We start from the raw sequence: 20727 nt of genomic DNA on the forward strand, positions 1-20727 counted from the left end.
CAAGGACAGATGTACCACAAAAAATACTTAAAAGCAGGTCATGCTTTAAAACTATTAGGAGTCATTTGGTAAAAAGCAGCAGAAATTAAATTTCTTAATAGGTTCCTATGCTTTTCTAGGAAAAGAGAACTAAGAATGAGTCACAGGTATTCAGCTGTGCTCTGTTGGTTGAGAGCTGCTGTATTTTTACCTCAATAGGCTGGGGATCATTGAGGTGGGCACTGAGATCCATGAGGAGCTGTGGCATCCAGGTGGGCACATCGTAGGGACTGGACAGGATGCAGGCACTGAGCCCCAGGACGCCGGCGTGGCGCTTCACCAGGTCTGCAAAACCAGGGCAGCAACCCAGCCCAGTTAATGACAATGAGCAACAAACCCCTGGCACTGCAGAGACCTCCAGCTCTGCAGAAATCCAGAGAGTTCTACAGACATGAACTTATGGACTTCCAGATTGGTTCTGATTCCTTACTCAGAATCCCAGATCCATTCTTGTATCTTTAATTTTTTACACCTCCTTCCAATGGGAATCAATCTGCAACTGCTGGACACTTTATAAGCATTTCAAATGAGCTTCCCTCTCTTAAAGAAACTCATGAATTACTCATGAATGACATCTCCACATTCCCTCTTTCTGCATTCAGTGTGTTTTCTCAAATCCCAGAACTACTGGACAATATGGAAAGCAAACTTCTGGGTCAAATGACTGTGACTCAGATGCATTTAATGCCCAGGCAGAAGCCAAAGTTCCAAATCAGGGTTAACTAAGGCGGTTTTTGTTCTGGTTTATTTTTTGGTTGGTTGCTTTGAGTTTGTTGTTTGGTTTTCTTAGAATAAAAAATCCCCTATTTGCTAACAAATATATGGTAAGGTGGGCAAGAAGTGAAACTATGTTGTGACTTTATTTATTGAGGAACTTGCTATCCCTCATCATCTACATCCTTATCTCTGTGAACCAGAAACTGGCAAAACCTCTTTAATGTTAATTCTAAAAGAGTAAGAAATTAATTTAACATTGGAATACATAATCAAAATATTTGCCTTTGCTGTGAATTCTTACCATCAACATTGCAAATCAAATTCTATGGCAGTCTATGTTACCCAAAACACTGCTTTTCCTGCTGAGCTGCTTTCTTACCCCCTGAAGGAATTGTGTCTCCCACTGAGGCCAGGTCCCTCTTCCTTTTCTTGGGGAGCCTCATCTTGCAGAGCTGCTCGAAGTGAGTCTGCATGGGCCCGTCCATGGTGAGGAAGTTGCACTGCAGGAGCCCGCTGAGCGTGGTGGCAGCCATCTCCCTCACCTGGCCACACGAGGGACATAACACAAATCATTCATTATTTATGCCATTACTGCCCTTTCAAGCACACCCCCCCTAACCCAAGTGAGTAAATTTTGCTCATCAAAAGCCTTTAAAGTATTATCCTGCTATTAGTAGTTTATTAGATGGCTCTTTAATAAACATGCTTTGCTGTAATACAGAACCACTGTCACAAAATTTGCTATAAAGTGAGCTGCTACTCAAGGAAATAATGTAATTTAACTCCATTGTCAATAGCAGAGCTTTAGAAAGTTTAAAAATAAACATTGACCGAGACCAAATAATCAACCTGCTTCACAAAATTCCTAACAGGCTCCGCATTGACATCAGTTTTAAAGTAGGCTTTATTCAAAAGCATTTAGTTCTTCACAAAAGCAGAAGAGCTTTTCCAAGAAAAGGCAGGAGGAATGTTCCAGAGACTCAGCTGAACCTGTTCTACCCATAGCACAAGTATTCTTTGAAAGACACAACAGATGCTGGATTAATAAGCAACAAAACAAACTTTATTATCAACAACTCAGTTCTGTAATGCTCCAGCACGGCAGACTTCCTTGTCTCAAGTACCAGACCTCTGCACTACATTAATAAAACCAGAAAGCCAGGTTGGAAAAACATTCTTAAGGGTAACACAGAAACACTAAAGAACAAGACTAAATTTAGCTTTCATCTAATTGCCAAGCCATTCAAAACACAGATCTCCTTTTCCATTCTTTTTAAACAAGCCACAGCACCTTGTTAGTGAATTCCAAGTAGAGACAACTCATCCTTGCTTTTAAAAACAAGTGACTAACCCATCAGTATTACTAATTTCTCTCATCTCCTCAAATCTCCCAAAGTCAGGAAGTTACAGACGTGTAAAACTGTATTTAAATTGGGAGTCCCTCCAAAACTCACTCCCACTTTCCATAATTACATTCTGACAAAAGCCTCCTAACGTTTACAAACTTGCAAAGCAAATCAACTTGTTGAGATGCTGCCACCAGAGTTTTGATAGGTACATTCTGTCACAGGTAACTGCAAACAGAACACTTGTCTCTGTGGAGCACAAACACCTGCTCTGAATCCAATGCAGCAGATTATAATAATAAATTACATCCTTGAACATGATGTTCTGAGCCTCACAAAGCCATAAGTACAGCTGCAAGAGCTGCCATGATTAACCAGAGGAAGTTGAAATCAGCTCTTGAGATTCTGACCCATTCCATTTAAATTTCTACAAGGTACTATTCTAACGTGATCTACTTTGCTGCCAGTGAAGGAGGAAGGATGAGGTGAGAGGCTGGCAGTGCTGTTTATCAGCAGATTGTGAGTCCCTGAAGAGCTGAGCTATTAAATGAGACATGATGTGCTAATACAAGAGCCAGACACAAAGCAGCTCGGCTGGGAAGTGAGCGAGCTCTCAGGAGAGCTGGGCTCATTTACATCCCTACTCCCTGTATTACAACCACTTTCATTTCTAAATTAATCACCCAGCTAGAAGGAACACTTTGCTGTGAGGAGCACCTGGAAGCAAAGACTTTAAAATCATTCATGAAGCAGCTGATCACTCACCACCTCTGGCACTAAATCATTTATAAATGATCACACTCGTGATGAAATACAGAATATAAAAACAAGAGGAATCTCTCCATCACCTATGGGGTTTTTTGGGTCAGAAGGGATTGATCACTGTCTATAAAAGTGCAGCCATATCACAACAAAACCACTCAACAGCATGAGCCAAACCCAACTGAAGAAGTTGCAAGGAGCTACTTAAACAGAGAGAAAATACTCTCATTCCTGTAAAACTGCAGTGCAATCTGAAAAATGCTTATCAAGACATTGAGTGCTGTGCATATTAAAACAATCATCAGCAGGTCTGGCCCTTGGTACCAAATAATAATAATAAAAAAAAGTATCTTAAAATCCAAGAACCAATTCTACAGAGCAAAGACACCAAACCCTAGTCAAAGCTAACAATTCTCCTCTTAAAAATCCAGCATCCAAAAACTACACAGGAATTACTCAGCAGGATACTGCATCTTGTCAGTTATTACCAAGAAAGAACAAGATTACTTTTCAGAGAAAAGTGAAAGCTTCCATGGCAACAGCATGATCCAGAGTGGTTATGAACACAGGTAGGCTTTTTGGATTTGCACCTCTGCTGTGCAGAGAGATAATTTGGTACATTTAAAGTAACTCAATAAATTGCATTCAAGTGAATAAAAGGTATTTTCAAAATGGTGTGAGATTATGAGGTAAGTGTTCTGAGAAACAACTTCTGTAGGATTGCAAGGTGATGCAGAATCTTTCTTCTAGAAGGAAAAAAAGCATTCAAAAGTAGGATTTCATTGATATTTAGCAACTGCACAAACACCAGGGAAAATGATGGTGCAGGGGAGATAGGCCAGGCAGGAGGTTAACACTAAAGATACTTCACTTTGCTTAAACATGACTTAAATTCACATAATTTAATGCAAGGCCCTCAGTTCTAGGTAGTTCTTGATGGAAATATAAAGAGTATTTTTGTCATTAATATGATATGACTATATGTGATGCAGACCTACAGAGTAATAAATGGTGGTTTTACACACTTTTCACACAAGAAGGGATTAGACCTTGGATGTTGAATTTTCTACCAACACACATTTATAGTGGAATTAATAATATCCCTATTTCAGGCACTGAAACCAAGCTCTAAGCAATGCACCATTCTGTGAAAAAGTGAAAGCAGTGAACTTTTAAAAAAATCACTAATGGAATATTTTATTATCAACTGTTTTCCTGGAATGAATATGAAAGAAACAAATCCTATAAAGCTCATTTTCAAAGCAGGAAGAATGCCTGAGCTAGAAATACCTCCTAAATTAATTTCCATGTCAGCTTTTCCATAAAACTTTGACAAAAGCAAGAAACAGTGGTGTGAAAGCAGTGCAGAGAAGGGATCACTTGCCTCGAGCTGCTCATCTTCCAGGAGTTTTATCACCAGCCACCTGATGTCATTGACTGCCTCGCTGTTGTTGAGGAAGATGAAGAGATTGTAGAACACCATGGTCTGGAGGTAGGTTAGGATGGTGTATCGGGCATGCCAAGAATTGCTTTTTGCTGTCTGCAGTGAATAAATCAGAGTGAGAAGGCAAAAATGTCAAAGAAAGCAGGCCCCTGATGCAAAGTGAACAATATTTAAGAAAAAAGCTTCTGGGGGCAGTTGCAAAGAACTTCCTTTATTCAGGTAATTTTGTTTCATTGACCTTTTATCTCCAAAGTAGGCAGTTATTATTTAGGGAATAATTTTCACAGGCTTCACTTCCAAAGCAGATTGTTCAACAGAAATATATTGTAAAACCCTAAAAAAATCAGATTCAAGGGCAGTTCTTTAGCTGAAGAGTCATTCTGAAACTGGATTTTGAACTGTTATGTTCACGAGGAGACTTAAAGTGATCCACTACTAAACCAAATGTCAATATATCAAAATGCTCTTCCATTTGTTATCAAAGTAAGTGGCTTAAATGTTAAACAAGATACACTTACTAAGTGTTTTAAAACACTTTAAATAAAATCTTTCAGATCTAAATCAGTATTTGATTTGCTTAGTATCATACTATATACTCATAAATAAAAAGCAGAGGATGCATGGGATGAGAAGAAGCTTTAGGCTGTTTAGACCACACTCACTTGTTTTAGCACCTGAAGTACCAAAGGCACTTGCTGAGGATACAGCAAACCCTGAGACATCAAGGACAAACACATCTTAGCATCTCTTTTGAGCTCATCGTAGCTGTTGTCGTTCTCCACAGGTGCAATCTAAATCAGAGCAGGGAGGGAATAAAGCCCTGTTAGTAAATAAGCACTGGTGACAGCAAAATCCTCAAAACAAGGGTAATCTCATGAAAGGGCAGTTGTCTAGGAAAAATACATTCAATATAATGCTGAAAGATTAGGTTAGCTGGGAAAAACAATCAATATGACATTAAATATTCTCAGCAAATGATCAAGATATCCTGGTGAGATGTTGGTTCCCCACTGTTATTCTCTGGGTATCAAACCCAATTAAGTTCATATTTTAGATCCAGGTCCAAAACTGAGACAAAGCTTTACAAAGGTCACTTTCACTTCAATAGACCTTTATTTTATGGACACATAGATTACTGTGGGGTAATTTATTGATGTTTGTGCACTTGGGGCACGCAAGTATGGATTACTTCAGAGAGGTAAGACTGGATGACAGATTCAAAGAATATAAGAATCAGAGGAACGACAGGAGCTGCTTAGAAAGAATTGTGTAGTCAGGAAACAAAAGAAAGTAACTTAAGGTCCCTTAGAGAAACATGGAATGGCTTGGGTTGGAAGGGTGACCCAGTCTCAACCCCCTGCCATGGGCAGGGGCATCTTCCACTAGAGCAGGTTGTTCAATGCCACATGTAACTGTGGCCTGGGAATATTATAAATATATTAGAAATAACATAACTTAAGTTTATTTATACAATCCTTCTTTGATCAAACATATAACCAATAAAGGAGAAATTAAAGGATGTACCTTGAAAAACAAAGGTAACAGCTGGAGTTGCTCCGTGACGGCCGTAGAGAAAGAACGTCCTGCACTCGCCATCAACCACTTCAGAACTGTTTGAATGAAGAGAAACTATCACTGATTAAGAAGAAAAATATTAACAACTCTGCTACACAATTTTCAGACCTCAATCATCATGTGCTAAAACACCCTCCCATTCCTTGAGCTCCTTAACTCACTGGTTTTCAAGAGTTTAATGCCCTGAGTTCGCTCGTCTTGTTCGCCGACTCCATTCTCTTCCATAACATGATTCTGGATTTCTTCATCTGCTTCCATGAGGGGTTTGAGGTTTTCAAGTATCCGGGTAGTAAATTCATGGACACGAGGAGATTTAGTTGCAGCAGTGTTTGGCAAGGAAACATCTATCATGAATATGTAGGTCAACACACTAAAAAAACAAACAAAGCCAGCAGGAAGACACAGTGAGCACGACTCTTGTCCAGAGAACAGTGACCTGTGAACTCCAAATGATCCAAGATCAATTGGATGACCTTTGAGGTTAATACTTAGAGAAAATTTCCTCTCATCTTCAATTCAAAGTTATTTACAACCAAATGTCTCTTCTAAGAGCTTTAGAGATGTCAAACATAAACATAGACAAGAAATTAGTGAGGCCCTGGCACAGCTTGCCCAGAGAAGCTGTGGCTGCCCCTGGATCCCTGGAAGTGTCCAAGGCAGGTTGGACAGGGCTTGGAACAACCTGGGATAGTGGAAACTGTCCCTGCCCATGGCAAGGGGTGGGACTGGATGGGATTTAAAGTCCCTGCCAATCCAAAACATTCAAAATAGACAAATGAAGAGATGAACATTCTATGAAAAGACAAATATAGAGACATCATCTGGAATTTCTGAAGCAAGTCTCTTAAATTATATATCTGATTTTTGTTACAGCAGCATTAATGCTTTTCAGGTTAATTATGTAGCTACCTAACTACTCAAATAAAATGAAGATTTAAAACCCACCAAGAACTGCAGCAGACAACACTGACCTTCCTATTCTCTCTCGGACGTTCTTGTAGACCTGGGTGAGTTTGGGCTCCAGGTACTTGAGCAGCCTGTGCAGCAGCTCTGGCACTCTCCACTCCTGCTGGGCAAGGCCCCCTTGCAGCACATAAAGGCGGCTGGGAATGAGAGCAGCTCATTTTCAGTCCTACAGAACATTCCTCCTTCCCCAGTCCCCTCCAGGCTTTGTTTGGGAATGTGCACAAGGGTGTCAGTGCACCAGAGTGTCCTCCAGTGAGCAAAGATGGGTAAAAATTGTCCAGTGAAACAACAGAACTGCTGCTCTGCCACCCCCAAACCATGCCATCCTCTTAACTGAATTATATTAAAAACATTATCATGAAGAATCTGCCATTGTGTGGGGAAAGCTGATTGGAAAGCATTGCCTTTGTTTTCCTCCCCTGCAAGGCAGCTGGCACAGCATCCTCCCAACACAGCTTATCCAGGCTGTATTTCCTACTCTATTCAGCACAATAAAACAGTTCAAATTCATTTTACCAGGCATCTACAAATGATCCTCCTTCACCACTCAGTGGAGATTCCAACAGCAATTCAAACAACCAGTGCAGTTTCCTAGGATCTCTGCTCTCCTGGAAAAGAACAGGGAACAGAGATGTAAGTAAATGAGGGGGGTTGAACATGTAAATAATGTATAAAATAAGTTATAAACAAGGAAAGTTTTGAAAGAGTTTTTTTTTTTTCATTCCCTGGATTTATTTATTAAATAAGGGCAATATTTAGGATGCTTTCACAATGAACCTCAATAGAAGAAAAACCCAATATAACTATACACAGTTGTAATTAATTGGTAAATACAATCAGAATAGAAGGACTTTTGGTTTCATTTTTGAGATATCTGAATAACTATGCCTGAATTTTGCTAATTAGGGTTCTGGCTGACAAGCTACAATGAGTTCTGCTGAGTGATGTGAAATAATTATTGGCCCAAGATATTTGTGACCTATCACTGACCCTGCTGCCCAGCACCACAGCTCCCAGTTCACTGCAGGAATGTTAATCCACAGTGGATCCAGCTGTAGAAGACAATAAATGGGATACTTACACAGGAGGTGGCAATGCAGGTGCCCCAGTCATTGTATGTTTCCACTGTGATGTTGGATAAAGCTGTTCGAAGCAATGGACACAGAAGGTTCCAAAGTTTTTCCACCTGCCCAGCAAAACCACAAGAGACAAGATTTTACTATTTTACTTTTACAAGATTTTACCCAGCCCAGATATTAAAATGTCTTCTTTATTTTTGTACTGATTCTCCCAGGATTATTCTTGGCATAGATAGCTAGGCCTGGATTCAATAAGTATTTAGCAGTCCAAGGAAGACATAATCACTAATTCCTATTGGAAATTACAAAACACATCAGCTTTGCCATCTCCTTAACATCAAACTGTTCCTACTTTTAATAGTGGAGCATTTTCCCAACACCCGGCAAGAACAGGCAGCAAACCAAGCAATGAATTGTGCTCCGAGTTTGGCAATCAAGACCTCAACTTCTAATCGAACTAATTATTCCAAATTACTCTTTAACTTCCAAGAATGACTCAAAAATACTGCTCCAGCACCTTCTCAAAGGTCCAGTGTTTAGAACCTCTTATGAGGCCAGCTATGATTTCAGCCAGACATCTCTGGGTGCTTTCGTGGGAGTCTGCGACCAGTTGCTCCAAGTGGGGCTGAAGAACTGGCAAAAAGGCATCATCAAAGTTTCTGAAAAGGCCCTGGAAAACAAGAGGGGAAAGGGTCTTCAGCATCTATCTAAAACACTGTCTTCCCAAGAACATCACAGAATTGTCAAACATTTGAGTTTGAGTGTGCAGAAAGTGAAATTACTTTGCTTTTTTTAAGAGCATTATACACCAGTGTCCTTCAGACCATTACAGTACTCTAAATATGTTTCCCTAAGTAGTTAATCAGAAGAGAGGATTAATAGAACTACCCAGAGCAGCTTTAAAAATCAATGTTTTGCAACAGTATGAGCCCAGAAGTCTTTGGCTTTTCCATGCTCTGGGAATTGTCTACAAAATGAGAGCAATTTAGTGATTGAACTCTCCTTACCTTGAAGAGGCAAAATCTGCGAGGATTAAATTTGTCCTTTCCCTTTCTGTCTTCTAAAGACAAAAATTTTATTAACTGCTCAACAAACTTGGGATCAGAAAAGTGATCATATATAATTTGTTCCTCCTGTAATAGGAAGGAAAAAAAAGGATTAGCTTTAAGGTGTTTGCTTGTCACAGTGATACCCCAGTCTTTACAAGTCCCATGTTTCATTTGCATTCTCAAGGAAAGAAATGTCTTGCTTATCCATTTCCCCTTTCATTTTATAGGGAATTACCACAACCCCTAAAAATCATTCCTTCCCACTGTCATTAATGACCTTGTTCTCAAGTCTGATCATGATTTGAAAGGCAACAAGAAAGTGCTCATTAATACAATTATTCCATGATCCCCGAGAGAAAAGCAGCAATACATTAAAATAACAACTCCTTCCAGCAGTATGCTGACACAATAAGAATTAGAAAAATACAATTAAAAGCATCTTGTGGGGGTCTCCACATTAATCTTAAGAGAAGAAAGGAGAAGTACTATTAAAACAAACCCACAAACTTTCAACTTTTACCTCTGTCAGCTCATCTCTCCTTCGCCCAAGCTTTGGTTGCTGCTCAGCTGGAGCATAAACTGTCATAGTTCTGAATATTAAAAACAAAAGATAAATAATAAAAAGCTAAAATAAAAAATAAAAATAGAAAGCAATAACATGTGCTAGTGTATGTTCTCAATATTAAATAGAACTTATCCACAACTCCAAAAGACTGAAATTTAAAGAAGAAAATTTACAACAGAATAAAGTTTGTTATTGAAGGTTTTGCTATACAAGCAATCCAGAATTATTAGGGATAGAATACTCCACATATATCTAATTCCCAATATGAGTATTTCATTTTAACAGCAGCAGTTTAACAGCCATGTGGAATTTATGCCTATAGCCCATATAGAGAGAAATGGGTAGAAAAGAAACAATAAACAAAAAGCCCCAAACCAACCAACACAAAACCCACCCAGAAATGGTACAACAAGCAAGGAGCACACAGGAAAAAAACTGGGGGTTTTTTGTGGTTTTTTTTTTTTTTTTTGTTCAATCAAGTTAAATACATATCTATAAGGAAAACTAAAAATCATAATAAACCAGGATTTTATTTCCCACAGAATTTTTCCTGCTGACTCTCCCAGCTCCACCTCAAAGCTAATGGTACTCACTGGGGCCAGGTGTAATATCCCCAGTGTGTTTTCTCCACAAAGCAGCAGGACTCCCAGGCTTCCTTGCTCTTTGGTAGGCTCTGGCTGTTGTAGTGCAGCCACTGGTTGTCAGCTCTGTCACCAGCTTGGATGCTGGAAGGCTTCAGGGTCCCGCCTGATCCAAGAGGAAAATCAAAATTAACATGCATAAAAATACATCAAAATTTAAAAGGAGACATACAAATGGTTCTCACAAGGTTTTCGGAGAGGAAATAACCCCAAAGGCAAAAAAAGCCACAAACTGAAAAATTGCCAATTATACTACTTCTGTATCATATTTACCTATTTGCTTAGAACATTAACAACCAGGGAGAAAAGAAAAGATCCTGATTCTATGTTTAATTTAACCAGAAAAGCTTTGAAAAACATTTTAGGATAAATGTAAGATATGTCTTATATTAAATAAAACGTACTTATTTCGTAGGGGCAGATGGGCACTTTCTTGTGTGGTCTCTTAAGCTGCTTAAGAATCCCAGCCACAGCTGAGATGGCCACCTAAAGAAAAGTAAAAAATGGGCATTAATGTATTCATTCCATACATTTCCCTCAGAAGGATGTGGGTCATCATCCCTAAAAAACACACTGAATGCTGGAAGGAAATAAGGAAATAATCCCAGATAATACTAAGGAAATAACCCTGGTTCTTTCAGGGGATACAGGACATGAATTACTTTACAGGCCAGAAAACTCTCACTAATAATTTTGTTTTAATAATTTGAAGTTAATATTGTTTTAATAATTTTTGGGGGGAAAAGAAGGTTTGTTTTGAGCCTCACTGAGGCAGCAACGGAACAAACGAAACACATTGATGGCTCCCTTCAAATAACAAACTGCAGGTGGGAAAAGCAGCCATCTGCAAAAGAAATTCTGCAAAAGAACTCTGAAATAAACAAGAACTCAGCCCATCCCACATCTTCACAGTTTACAGATTTACACATGTCACACTACAGCACTGCCAAGATTGCCATTTCTTGGACTGGGAGTTTTGTACACGTGCGTGGCTGGAAGGGGGGGTGAGGGAGTTCCACCTCAGTTTTTGTGTTTTATCCCAACAAAACCCCATGAGCACTTGATGTAAAGCCCAAAGAGCTCAGACCCAGAGGAAATCCTTCTCCTGGGCTCACCTTCCGAACCACGATGGCGTCATGGTTGAGACACTGCACGAAGAATTTGATGGCACGGGGGGGCAGGATCCTGTCATCCCTCAGGAGCAGGGACAGGAAGCCAATGCTTATGTGTTCAAACTTCCAGGGCCTGAAAAAACCCCAAATATTCAAAACAGAGTGTAAATAACAAAGTTTATGTAGTGCTTTTACTCAGAAGTGATTACATGTGTTAAGATTATGGAAATACATAAATTAATGGTACTGCTGTAATCAATGAGCTTAACTCATTTTGGGAAACCTCCGGTGTTCTGGGAACACACAGGTGGAAAAATATAAAATACCTATAGGGATATTATTTTACAAGGTTTTTAACACAAATACTATGGGAACAATTAGAATCTATTCTGATGACAGTATTACAGACAGAATCAGAGCTTTTTAAATTTAAAAAAATATTAAAAACCTCAGTAACAGGCCAGACTAATTAAGGAAAAAGCTGAACTCCAAGATGTGATGATACTTTATATTAACAAATTAAGCTCCCAGTGCAAATAAGTCCAAGACCAGGGTAACTGTCCCCCTGGATACTGATCCATGCAACCCCCTCCAATCCACCCCAAAAAAAGCTTTCATGCACAAAAAAGGGGGACTTACAGATTTCGCTGTTCCACACAGTCCAGCAGCATGTTGACCAAATTTTCATAGTTCCTGAGAGAAAAAGAGGGAGTTACCAACCACATGGTACTGAGACATCCATTGAAAACTAGAGGAAAAGTTCCTCAACAAAAGGTGTGTGAAGGTAAAAAAGGAAGAGGCAAAGAGCAGATAGAAGTGTAGAGAAAAGATCCAGAATGTCCAAGGATTGTTGGGCTGCATTTTCAGTTTAGCCACTTTGGATGATGACATTTAATGTGCAGTTCAAGGAAGCTGAACTCACCTCAGAGCCTCAGCATTCTTCTCCTTCTGTCGCTGAATCCCCAACTGAATTTCCTCTGATCCCAGAGCTGGGAACTCTGAATTTGGCTGTCCTGACTTCTGCAGCAGAACAGCCACCTCCATGCACTTCTCTGGAACCTGTTGATGGACAGTGCAAAGATTTAGGATTTCAACTTACAATTTTTTAAAGTCTCTGCTTTGGAATCAGCAGAGTACAGAATTTCCTTGTCCATACAGACAAGCCTGAACACCAAGGAATTGATCACTCACTGCAAAATCCAGCCCAATGGTTTCATACTGCCGATGGATTTTCTCTGCCAGGTCATCAAAGAGTCTGACAATGGATGGTTTTTCCAAGGACATGGCTTTGCTAAGCCCAGAAGAGACAATTGCTGGCCATGTCTGTGCTATACAATCCCAGTCGTGCAGATTGGCCAAGCAGACCCCGCTGTGGTTCCCCAGCAGACAATATAAGGCACCCTGTGGGATGGAGGATGGGGTTTGGGAAGGTTAAACTCAGCTCATCTGTGAGATCAACACATGCACCCACACAGAATAAAAATTCAGCTACCAAATCATGAAAATGTCCATAAACATTCAGCCTCACAGTGCAAAATCTTCAGTAATTTGACAGAATCCTCTTCATTTAATGAGATTGGAAGCCCTGCCAATTAATTTATCCACAGATTGGCTGCCTGATTTCTCAATTATGTTAGAGAAGATGATTCACAACTGCTTCACCTTGACTACAGCTTCTCAATTTCCATTCCATAACTTAAAAATAGGTGCTAACTCACATTTTGGTAATACCTGAGCACACAGGGAACATATTTTAACACAATATTTCTCTTGAAAATAGATCTAATGCAAATAATTCCTTCCACCAGTCATGCCTATTAGCCATGAAAATAGCAGTCATGCTGATAAACAAGCAAATCCCACTTTCCCCATTAAAAATTCTCATCTAAACACTTCCAAAAGACAGCCACAAAACCAAGTTAATGAGGCAGTACTTTAAATTGCTTCTGAGTGACATCTTGCCGATCAGGACGCAGGAATTCCAGAACTAAGGGAATGATATCTCTGCAACAGAAATTGTAGGTTCCCAGAGCTGTGAAGAATGCTTGCTGAGCTTTACTTCTGACCTGAAACAAAAAAATTTACTAGATAAAAGTAACATCCTCATCTATTTCAGTTATTTCTGCATAAAGTTTTTATCATGTGTTTGTGCACAGAAACAAAATTATTTGTGGAAGGTTGTAAACACCCCACCCTGTTTATAAAATTCTACTTCTTGTTTCTGGCATTTACATGAGAAAAGCTACAAAGTTACAGAAGATTCTCTATGTTGCCAGAAAGGAGGTGTTTTTAAGCACATTTGAAAAGCAAACAGCCAGAACAACAGATTTAGGATGTAGAATCACTTGAAGAGACCAACAAAATACTCCACAAATTTAAAAGGGGCTCAGTTTACTCAGTTTAAAAGGGGCTGCTCCTCACCTGCCCGTAGGAACTCGTGGACAAACACAGAAGGTCCCTGATCATCTCCTGGTGGGAAGTTTTGTATTCACAGCCTTCCATCGTCAGAGTTCTCAGCTGAATCCACGGGAAGCACAAAGAGAGGACAGATTGTTTTTTACATTTCACACATATAAAAACACCAGTGCAGGAATACTGTTATGATGACATTTAGCTAACTATGCAATGCAGCTTTTCAAGCAAATTAGTGGGGATTGAAAGGGAAGAATTACCTCATGCTGCAGCATAACCCTGTCGATCAGCAAGGCTCTGATGTGCTGTTTCTTTCCTTGAAGCTGTAAAAAAAGGCATCCTTTGGGTTAGATTTCAGTATCAGATCTGCAAACCAGGAATCAAAGCTTCACAAAGCCAAGTCACTGACCCTGTTCTCCATTGATTTTTTCACTAGATTGAAGCTTTTCCATCGTGAATCAAACTCATGCTTGTGAGACCCTTGGAACTGCAAAACATCACTGATAATCTGTGGAAAGAAAGAGAGGATAAGAGTGATTGTTTTCCAAAACAAACCATGTGGCCTTAAGTTTTACAAATGTAAAACATACCTTTATTATTAAAAACAACGACTTGGTATCATCTTCTGAATTATCAAGAATGTAACCTACAATTGGGAGAAATGAAATGTATAATCAGACAAGGAAAAGAGCTTTAAAAATTAGCAATGATTTTGTTTCTGCAAAGCTTAACTTTCAGAATTTACAGGCAAAGTAAACAACTACAATTTCCTCATCTATAAAATCATACTGAAGTATGACAGAGTTGGTTTTAGTTACAGGAGTGGTCAAACTTACGCAGCAATTTCCTTGTAACCCTTGCAATTGTTTCTCTGTAATTCTCCCTGGATAAATCTAAAAGAAAACAAAACATTTTCTGTTAATCATACAACAGCATAAAAAGCAATTTATTGTGGAAAGCCAGAGCAGACTATTCAGAACTGGCAGTATGAAGTATTATAAAAACAACCATTTGTTACATCTAAGGGCACGGCTTTCAGTTTATCACCTCAGCTGCTTGTGTTTTATAGCTACACAACCTTCTTTATCTGCCTTGACAGTCAGTTTTATTTCTAAAGTTCAGGCAGTTCATTTAGCCTATGGGAACTGAGCAACATGCAGAGCTCCCCTCCCCAGCCAGATCTGTATCTCGTGTATCACTGCTGAAAACGAAACTGTGTGTACACAGAACTCTGATGGTGGGTCATAAAAACCCATTTCTATGAAGAGAAGAATCAAAATTATGGTCTCCAAAAGAACCCATTGTTTTTACAAAAAAAGCCCAAAACCAACCCAACCCAAAACCAAACCAAAAAACCCAAAAAAAACCCCAAAACCAAACCAAAAAAAGCAACAGTTAGAGCCTACCTGAACAGACAGGGATCTACTCACCATATTCAACACCGGTGTACAGCTTTGTCTCTTCTAAAGACACCAGACTTGGGACCCTGCATGAAAATGAATTAAGTATTACTACACATGACACAAATAATGAGGTATGTGCATTTCACTGGCATTTAATTAATTTTAACAAGTTAAATTTCATGGCTGTAGCACATAGACTTCTGGATTTAGTAATAGTGCGTCTTAGTTCACACATTTATAAATTAACCATTTCATGGTTAATTTAATGGATTAATTTAATTAAATTAACCATTTAATGGTCTGACCCTTTGGGTCAGACTTTGTCAGAGGCAGGGACACCATAAAGACACCTTGAAGCCAGAATTTTGACTTCCCAGTTAACAGAACCTCATCAGTTCTATTAAACAGGCAGAATTTGGTCTGTCCAACCTGTGAACACACTCACAGAAACACACACATGGCTCCCTGTTGTAGGGAAGGACAGGAGAGTTGGAATCCTTTCCTGACAAGTGAATTTTCTGTATCTTGGTATTTACTATGAGTGTTCCCTAAAAGCAAGCTTCTAGCAGCAGTTGTGTGACAACAGCAGTAAGAAAGCACTAAAACCCAGCATGAAGGAGCACAACCACTGAGATTGTTTGGGATACAAAATAAATGTTACTTACAGATGAGCCACCTTTTCTCCTTTGAGAGGAGGCAGAATGTTCCCAGAGCCAATCAGGCAGTTGTGCACAATGGCAAGACACTGCTGCACATCATCTCTTAAACAAAGAGGAAAACCTGGTTACTTATCTGTTAATTGCTTGAAAATACACAAATGACAAACCACATATTTTTTGTGAAGTTTTATGGAAAGTTTTTCCTTAGTTTCATCAGTTCTGAACACAGAAGGAAGCACTGTAGAAATCAAGCTGGGCTTTTCTGAGACAATCTAATTTGTTTACAAACCCCAATATTTAACTTCATTTTCTGGAAAACATGGGCAATTTTATATTTCAAAACTGTGCAGGTAAGATAAACTAATGTGAAAACTGCTTTGAAGAATTTTATTTAAATCTCAGCTAAAACCTATGAAATAACTCCTTACCCAAGGCCAAGACAATTCCTTCAGTCCATGGGAAGGATGAGGGAATACTTAAGGAGTGAATATTTTACAGTCTGAAGATAAATTAAAATGCAAAATGTGAACACCTTCTTTCCTGTGTTACTTGAAGGAAATCTTGATGCTATCTCAGCTGAAGTAGGAGCTTTGGAAATCTTAAAATAACATCAAAGTGCAACATTATAAGTATTTTCCTCTCGGTTTTTGTACTGCCTGTGTGACTGGCAAGAACTATTAGGAATGGCTACATGCACCTTTCTTCATCCTACCTGGACATCTCCAGCTCTCCAAGTGCATAGAGCTCCAGCCTGGTGAGCTCAGGCTGCAGGAATGTATCCAGCAAATAAAAAGCAAAGTTTATTTCCTCAGATGAAGGAACGTGCCACTGGATGTCCAAGTTCCACAGGTCACCTGGCTTACCCCAGTCCTGCAGCAAATAAAGATGCTTCTTATTAATCAAGCTATTTGAATTGTGTTTTTTTTTTAAAAAACAGCATTTAATATTATTAAAAAAACCCCAAACACATGGGAACTGACTGCTGCTATAAAGTAAAGTAGTTATCCTGACAAGTCTAGGAAAAACACCATTACCATAAAATAAAACAGCAATCCAAATCCTGTGTATGCTGACACATAGCTAGAAAATAACACATCTCTGAAAGCACTAAAAGGAGAAGGACTGCACTGGTCTAATTGAAATATAACTTAATTATTCCTTTGACTGGATATAAAGTCAGACACATTCTTAAGTACAACTCAGACTTTTCATACTCCCATAGAGAACAGCAAAGTCATTGTGAACTTTTTCAGTTTCAGAGGAAGAATTTAAAATGACTGTTTGATTGTCAGTTTTTTTGGGGTTTGTTGACTTGTTTGTTTTGTTGGAGTTTTTTGGTGCTTGGCATTTGGGACATTTTTTGCTTGTTTTTAAATGATTAACTGGCCCAAATGGATGTCTCCATCAGTTACAAAACTGCACTAGCTTTCAGTAACAAGAGATTATTTGCAATTGGGAATTATGTAAAAACACTTTTCAGCAAAATGCAGTTGTATATTGAAACAAGCCAGTTGAAAATTGCTGCCTTTAAGCTGGAATGTTGATAAATTGACCTCAAAGTCTTAACAGCAGAGCAGCACATGACTTCTGACAGTTTCAGTAACTTTTAATATTGCCACTTGTGCTTTCATTTTATCTCAAGCTCATGGTAGAATCATTATTTGTCATTCTGCTGACCTGTAAAACACCACATCTCCTTGCTGTGTATTAACTTACTGTAATCATGCAATCATGGTAAAAAACACACATCACAAACCACCAGGAAGTCATATAAACTACTCAAAACTATAAAACTACTCAAACAACAGTCAGTATTCATTTTTTGCTACCAACATACTTTAAATCAATTGTCATTTGCTCTCTATTTCAAAGCCCAAAGCATCACTTCCCATTGGTGCTACCATCATCCAGAAATCTCCAAATAAAACCATAGAGCGTACGACCGCTTTTAAAATAAAACAAACCAACAAAAAGTCAAATCCTCTAATCCTAAATAAATGAAAATCCTTGCCTTGATAGGAAAGTATTCAGAAAGAGGCTTGTCAAAGCCACCTGGCACACTGCAGTACTCTGTGGGGTAGATAAGTGTAGCAGAACGAAGAAGATGGTGCAGTAGGTTACAAGACAGAATGTAACCCTGCTTACAGGTTAAGTGTAGGGTGCGCTGCAGTATCTTCCCAAACTGCTCCCTGTACAGTAGCAGCTTCTTGCCATCCACTCGAGTGATCTGGGGGCACAGAGAGACATTGCAAACATCAGTCTGCTCCTGCAGGGCTGGACAGGGTCACCCTGCTCAGCCCAGTTGGGCCAGTGTTGGGGAAGATGAAACAGGAAAGCCTTATAAATATGATTGTCTGGCAAAAGATTTTGAGAATATGGAAACTATAAGCGAGATTGAAATGAAAGCAAGCTTTGAGATATCTCAGTTACTGAACAACAGGAAAACAATGGTGTGGCTGGATGAAAGTAATCCCCTTTTGATGAAACAATTCCCTCTGCTTGCAGACAGGCCCAAGGGTCAGAGCAGACCCCACTAGCTTGGCAAAAGGGGTCCAAAGAGGAGTTTTTAGGGTTTAAAATGTAACACAGTATGGTAATGTAGTGATTCCTATAGGCTGTATGGAAATGCTATAGGATTTGTATATTGTACTAGATTGGTTAGTGAGAATTGGAATATTCAACACAGAAGAAGATTTATTGTATTGTAATGGGAACCTTGCGCTCTTACCTTTTTTATTCCCTTACCCTTTTACTCTCTTACCCTCTCATCCTCTCTACCCCTCTCTTCTCCTGGGCCTGCTCTGAGCTGTGGCTGGCAGCTCCCAGCAGGGCCCTGCACCCAGGCCCTTTGCAATAAACCCCAAGTTCCCCAACCTGGCTTCAGAGATCTCTCATCTCCATCCATCCTGACCATCCTACCCCCCAGTGCTCCTACAGGCCAGGCTCCATTCTCCAGCTCCCATAGAATTGATGCTTCCATGGCTGCTGGAAAAGTTTCAGTGATGTCATCTGCTTGACCCCATCCTGAATTTTCTAGCAATACTTCTGTATTTTCTTAAATTAACTTTAAAATATTTCTATTTACCAAAAAGCTTCTTATGTTTCTCCCTGCATTGATCCCTGTTCTTTCACTCCCCCTCAATAATTGCTTTAATTTCATCCCACATGCAACACTGTGTTTATTTGCTTCAAACAACAGCCACTCATGTTGCATTCAAAATTAGGTAATACCCAGAAGCTCTCCAGTACCATTCACATAACAGTTACATTGTTTTAATACAAGTTTATATTTTTTCTCCTTTTAGGGGCAGGATTAAGCAGGATGCAGTGACACACAAGCACAGGAAGAACATTTTTGGGAATACCTCTGATAAAAGCTGAAGATTCCAGAGCAGCTCCTTATCTAGTTCTTCATCATGTAACACATCATCATCTAGAGGAACAAGGGATAAGCACTGCTGTCACCACACTGCAGCCAGGTTTTCCAAACAAGCTGCATCAGAATCCAGATTCTTCCATCCCAAAATCTGACTCCCAACCCTCCAACGCACACCGCACCCATGTCCAGCTGAAAGTCACTTTAGCTGATATACCATCCTGAAATTGAGGAATGTCTGCAGACATTTCAAACTGCCACATTTTAAAGGAATCATGGTCTTGTAGCCAGACAGATTTTGGCCTTGAAGTTGTCACTTTAGGTTTTTTAGAGAGAACAATGGATTTGTCTGTTGCTGAAATGAACTTGTGGAAAACATCTAGGAGTTTTAGATATTCTTTTTATGCTTAACCAAAATCAACCCAAAAGCAAGCCAGTAACAGCAGGAAATGTTAGGAACTTACTGCCTGTGAGGTGAGTTATGACATTGCAGCAATGTGGTACAAAAAGCTTCAAGGACTCCTCAGGGCGGCACTGCAAACAGCATCACAAAAAGTCCATTTTAAAACAAAATATCTGAGGCAGCTCAGCACACACACTGATAGATATCTAAGAGTAGATTGCATCCCAACTCCAATTCAACCTAGAGGCAGCCTGACTGCATGATTCTCAGTCAATAAAAGCTAAATTTAACATATATGCAAGTTAAATACTGTGTGAATTAACCTCCTGAAATATTGCTATATGCAACAAGCTGATTTTAGAAGACATAATATTAAGAGTCACCTGTATTGACATGAAGAAAATACAGATATGACACAGGAAAAATCAGCAGCATTAGCTATTTTCTTTTTTAAAGAGGGAGTGAAGTTAAGAGGATTTTCTCTCACTTTTACTGCAGCTCGGCACATATCGGCAACCATCCGACCAGCAACTCTTGTCTCAAATATATTTGAAACAGCAAAGTTAAAAACCTTCTCCAAGGCAACCTAAAAATGAGGACAAAAAGATGGAGGTTGCTTTAAAAAAAAAACCAAAACAAATCAGGTATCCCAAAATGTTTAATGTTACAAAGAAGGCACTATCTCTACACAACCCTGTGTTTTTTTAAACCAAAAACCCACAGTCCACACAGAAAAAAAAAATAAATCAGAATAGAGAGCCAGAGAAAGCAGCTCTGTGGAAAGCCTGAAATGTTCTCTTTGGGAAGAGAGGAGGTGGATAACTCTTGATGACTAATATAAGTTTAGGGTAATTCTGGAAAACTACACAGAAAATGTTTTCCAGGAATAAGTCACAGGCTGATGACAGGAAAACTTATTGCACATGTCACAGTGAAGGAAAGCCAAGACATCCTTCAGTTAACAAGTAAATAGGGAATTAAATAGCAACTATTTAAGTAGTTTTAAAGCAGATTATTTCCATCCAACACCTTGCAAGGCAAGCTCAACTATATACAATGTATATCCCATGAATACTTTAATAATGGACAAACAGGAAAATACAAATGAAATACTTAATGACAATGAAGAATTAACTTAAGACTTGCATTTACGAAAAGGTTCTAAACACAAATCATACC

General features: G+C 39.2%; 1 protein-coding gene across 2 annotated transcripts in view; it reads right to left on the reverse strand.

The window, feature by feature from the left end:
• Positions 1-20727, reverse strand: part of PSME4 (proteasome activator subunit 4) — a 44884-nt gene that overhangs the window by 2901 nt on the left and 21256 nt on the right. For both annotated transcript variants that reach the window (XM_054630723.2, XM_054630725.2), the window contains exons 15-45: positions 20036-20134; positions 19610-19679; positions 19135-19202; positions 17781-17996; positions 16482-16639; positions 15776-15871; positions 15138-15193; positions 14544-14600; positions 14298-14353; positions 14117-14215; positions 13968-14030; positions 13717-13812; positions 13230-13361; positions 12487-12696; positions 12218-12354; positions 11935-11988; positions 11299-11428; positions 10588-10669; positions 10136-10289; positions 9498-9567; positions 8936-9061; positions 8446-8598; positions 7931-8035; positions 7366-7457; positions 6855-6986; positions 6045-6253; positions 5833-5918; positions 4971-5099; positions 4249-4404; positions 1136-1298; positions 191-324 (exon numbers count right to left, since the gene is read on the reverse strand). In XM_054630723.2, the coding sequence (XP_054486698.2) occupies positions 191-324; positions 1136-1298; positions 4249-4404; positions 4971-5099; positions 5833-5918; positions 6045-6253; positions 6855-6986; positions 7366-7457; positions 7931-8035; positions 8446-8598; positions 8936-9061; positions 9498-9567; positions 10136-10289; positions 10588-10669; positions 11299-11428; positions 11935-11988; positions 12218-12354; positions 12487-12696; positions 13230-13361; positions 13717-13812; positions 13968-14030; positions 14117-14215; positions 14298-14353; positions 14544-14600; positions 15138-15193; positions 15776-15871; positions 16482-16639; positions 17781-17996; positions 19135-19202; positions 19610-19679; positions 20036-20134 (3588 nt within the window). The remainder of the gene's footprint in view (positions 1-190; positions 325-1135; positions 1299-4248; positions 4405-4970; positions 5100-5832; positions 5919-6044; positions 6254-6854; positions 6987-7365; positions 7458-7930; positions 8036-8445; positions 8599-8935; positions 9062-9497; positions 9568-10135; positions 10290-10587; positions 10670-11298; positions 11429-11934; positions 11989-12217; positions 12355-12486; positions 12697-13229; positions 13362-13716; positions 13813-13967; positions 14031-14116; positions 14216-14297; positions 14354-14543; positions 14601-15137; positions 15194-15775; positions 15872-16481; positions 16640-17780; positions 17997-19134; positions 19203-19609; positions 19680-20035; positions 20135-20727) is intronic.

This window comes from Agelaius phoeniceus, chromosome 3, assembly GCF_051311805.1.
Source record: "Agelaius phoeniceus isolate bAgePho1 chromosome 3, bAgePho1.hap1, whole genome shotgun sequence".
Lineage (NCBI taxonomy): Eukaryota > Metazoa > Chordata > Aves > Passeriformes > Icteridae > Agelaius > Agelaius phoeniceus.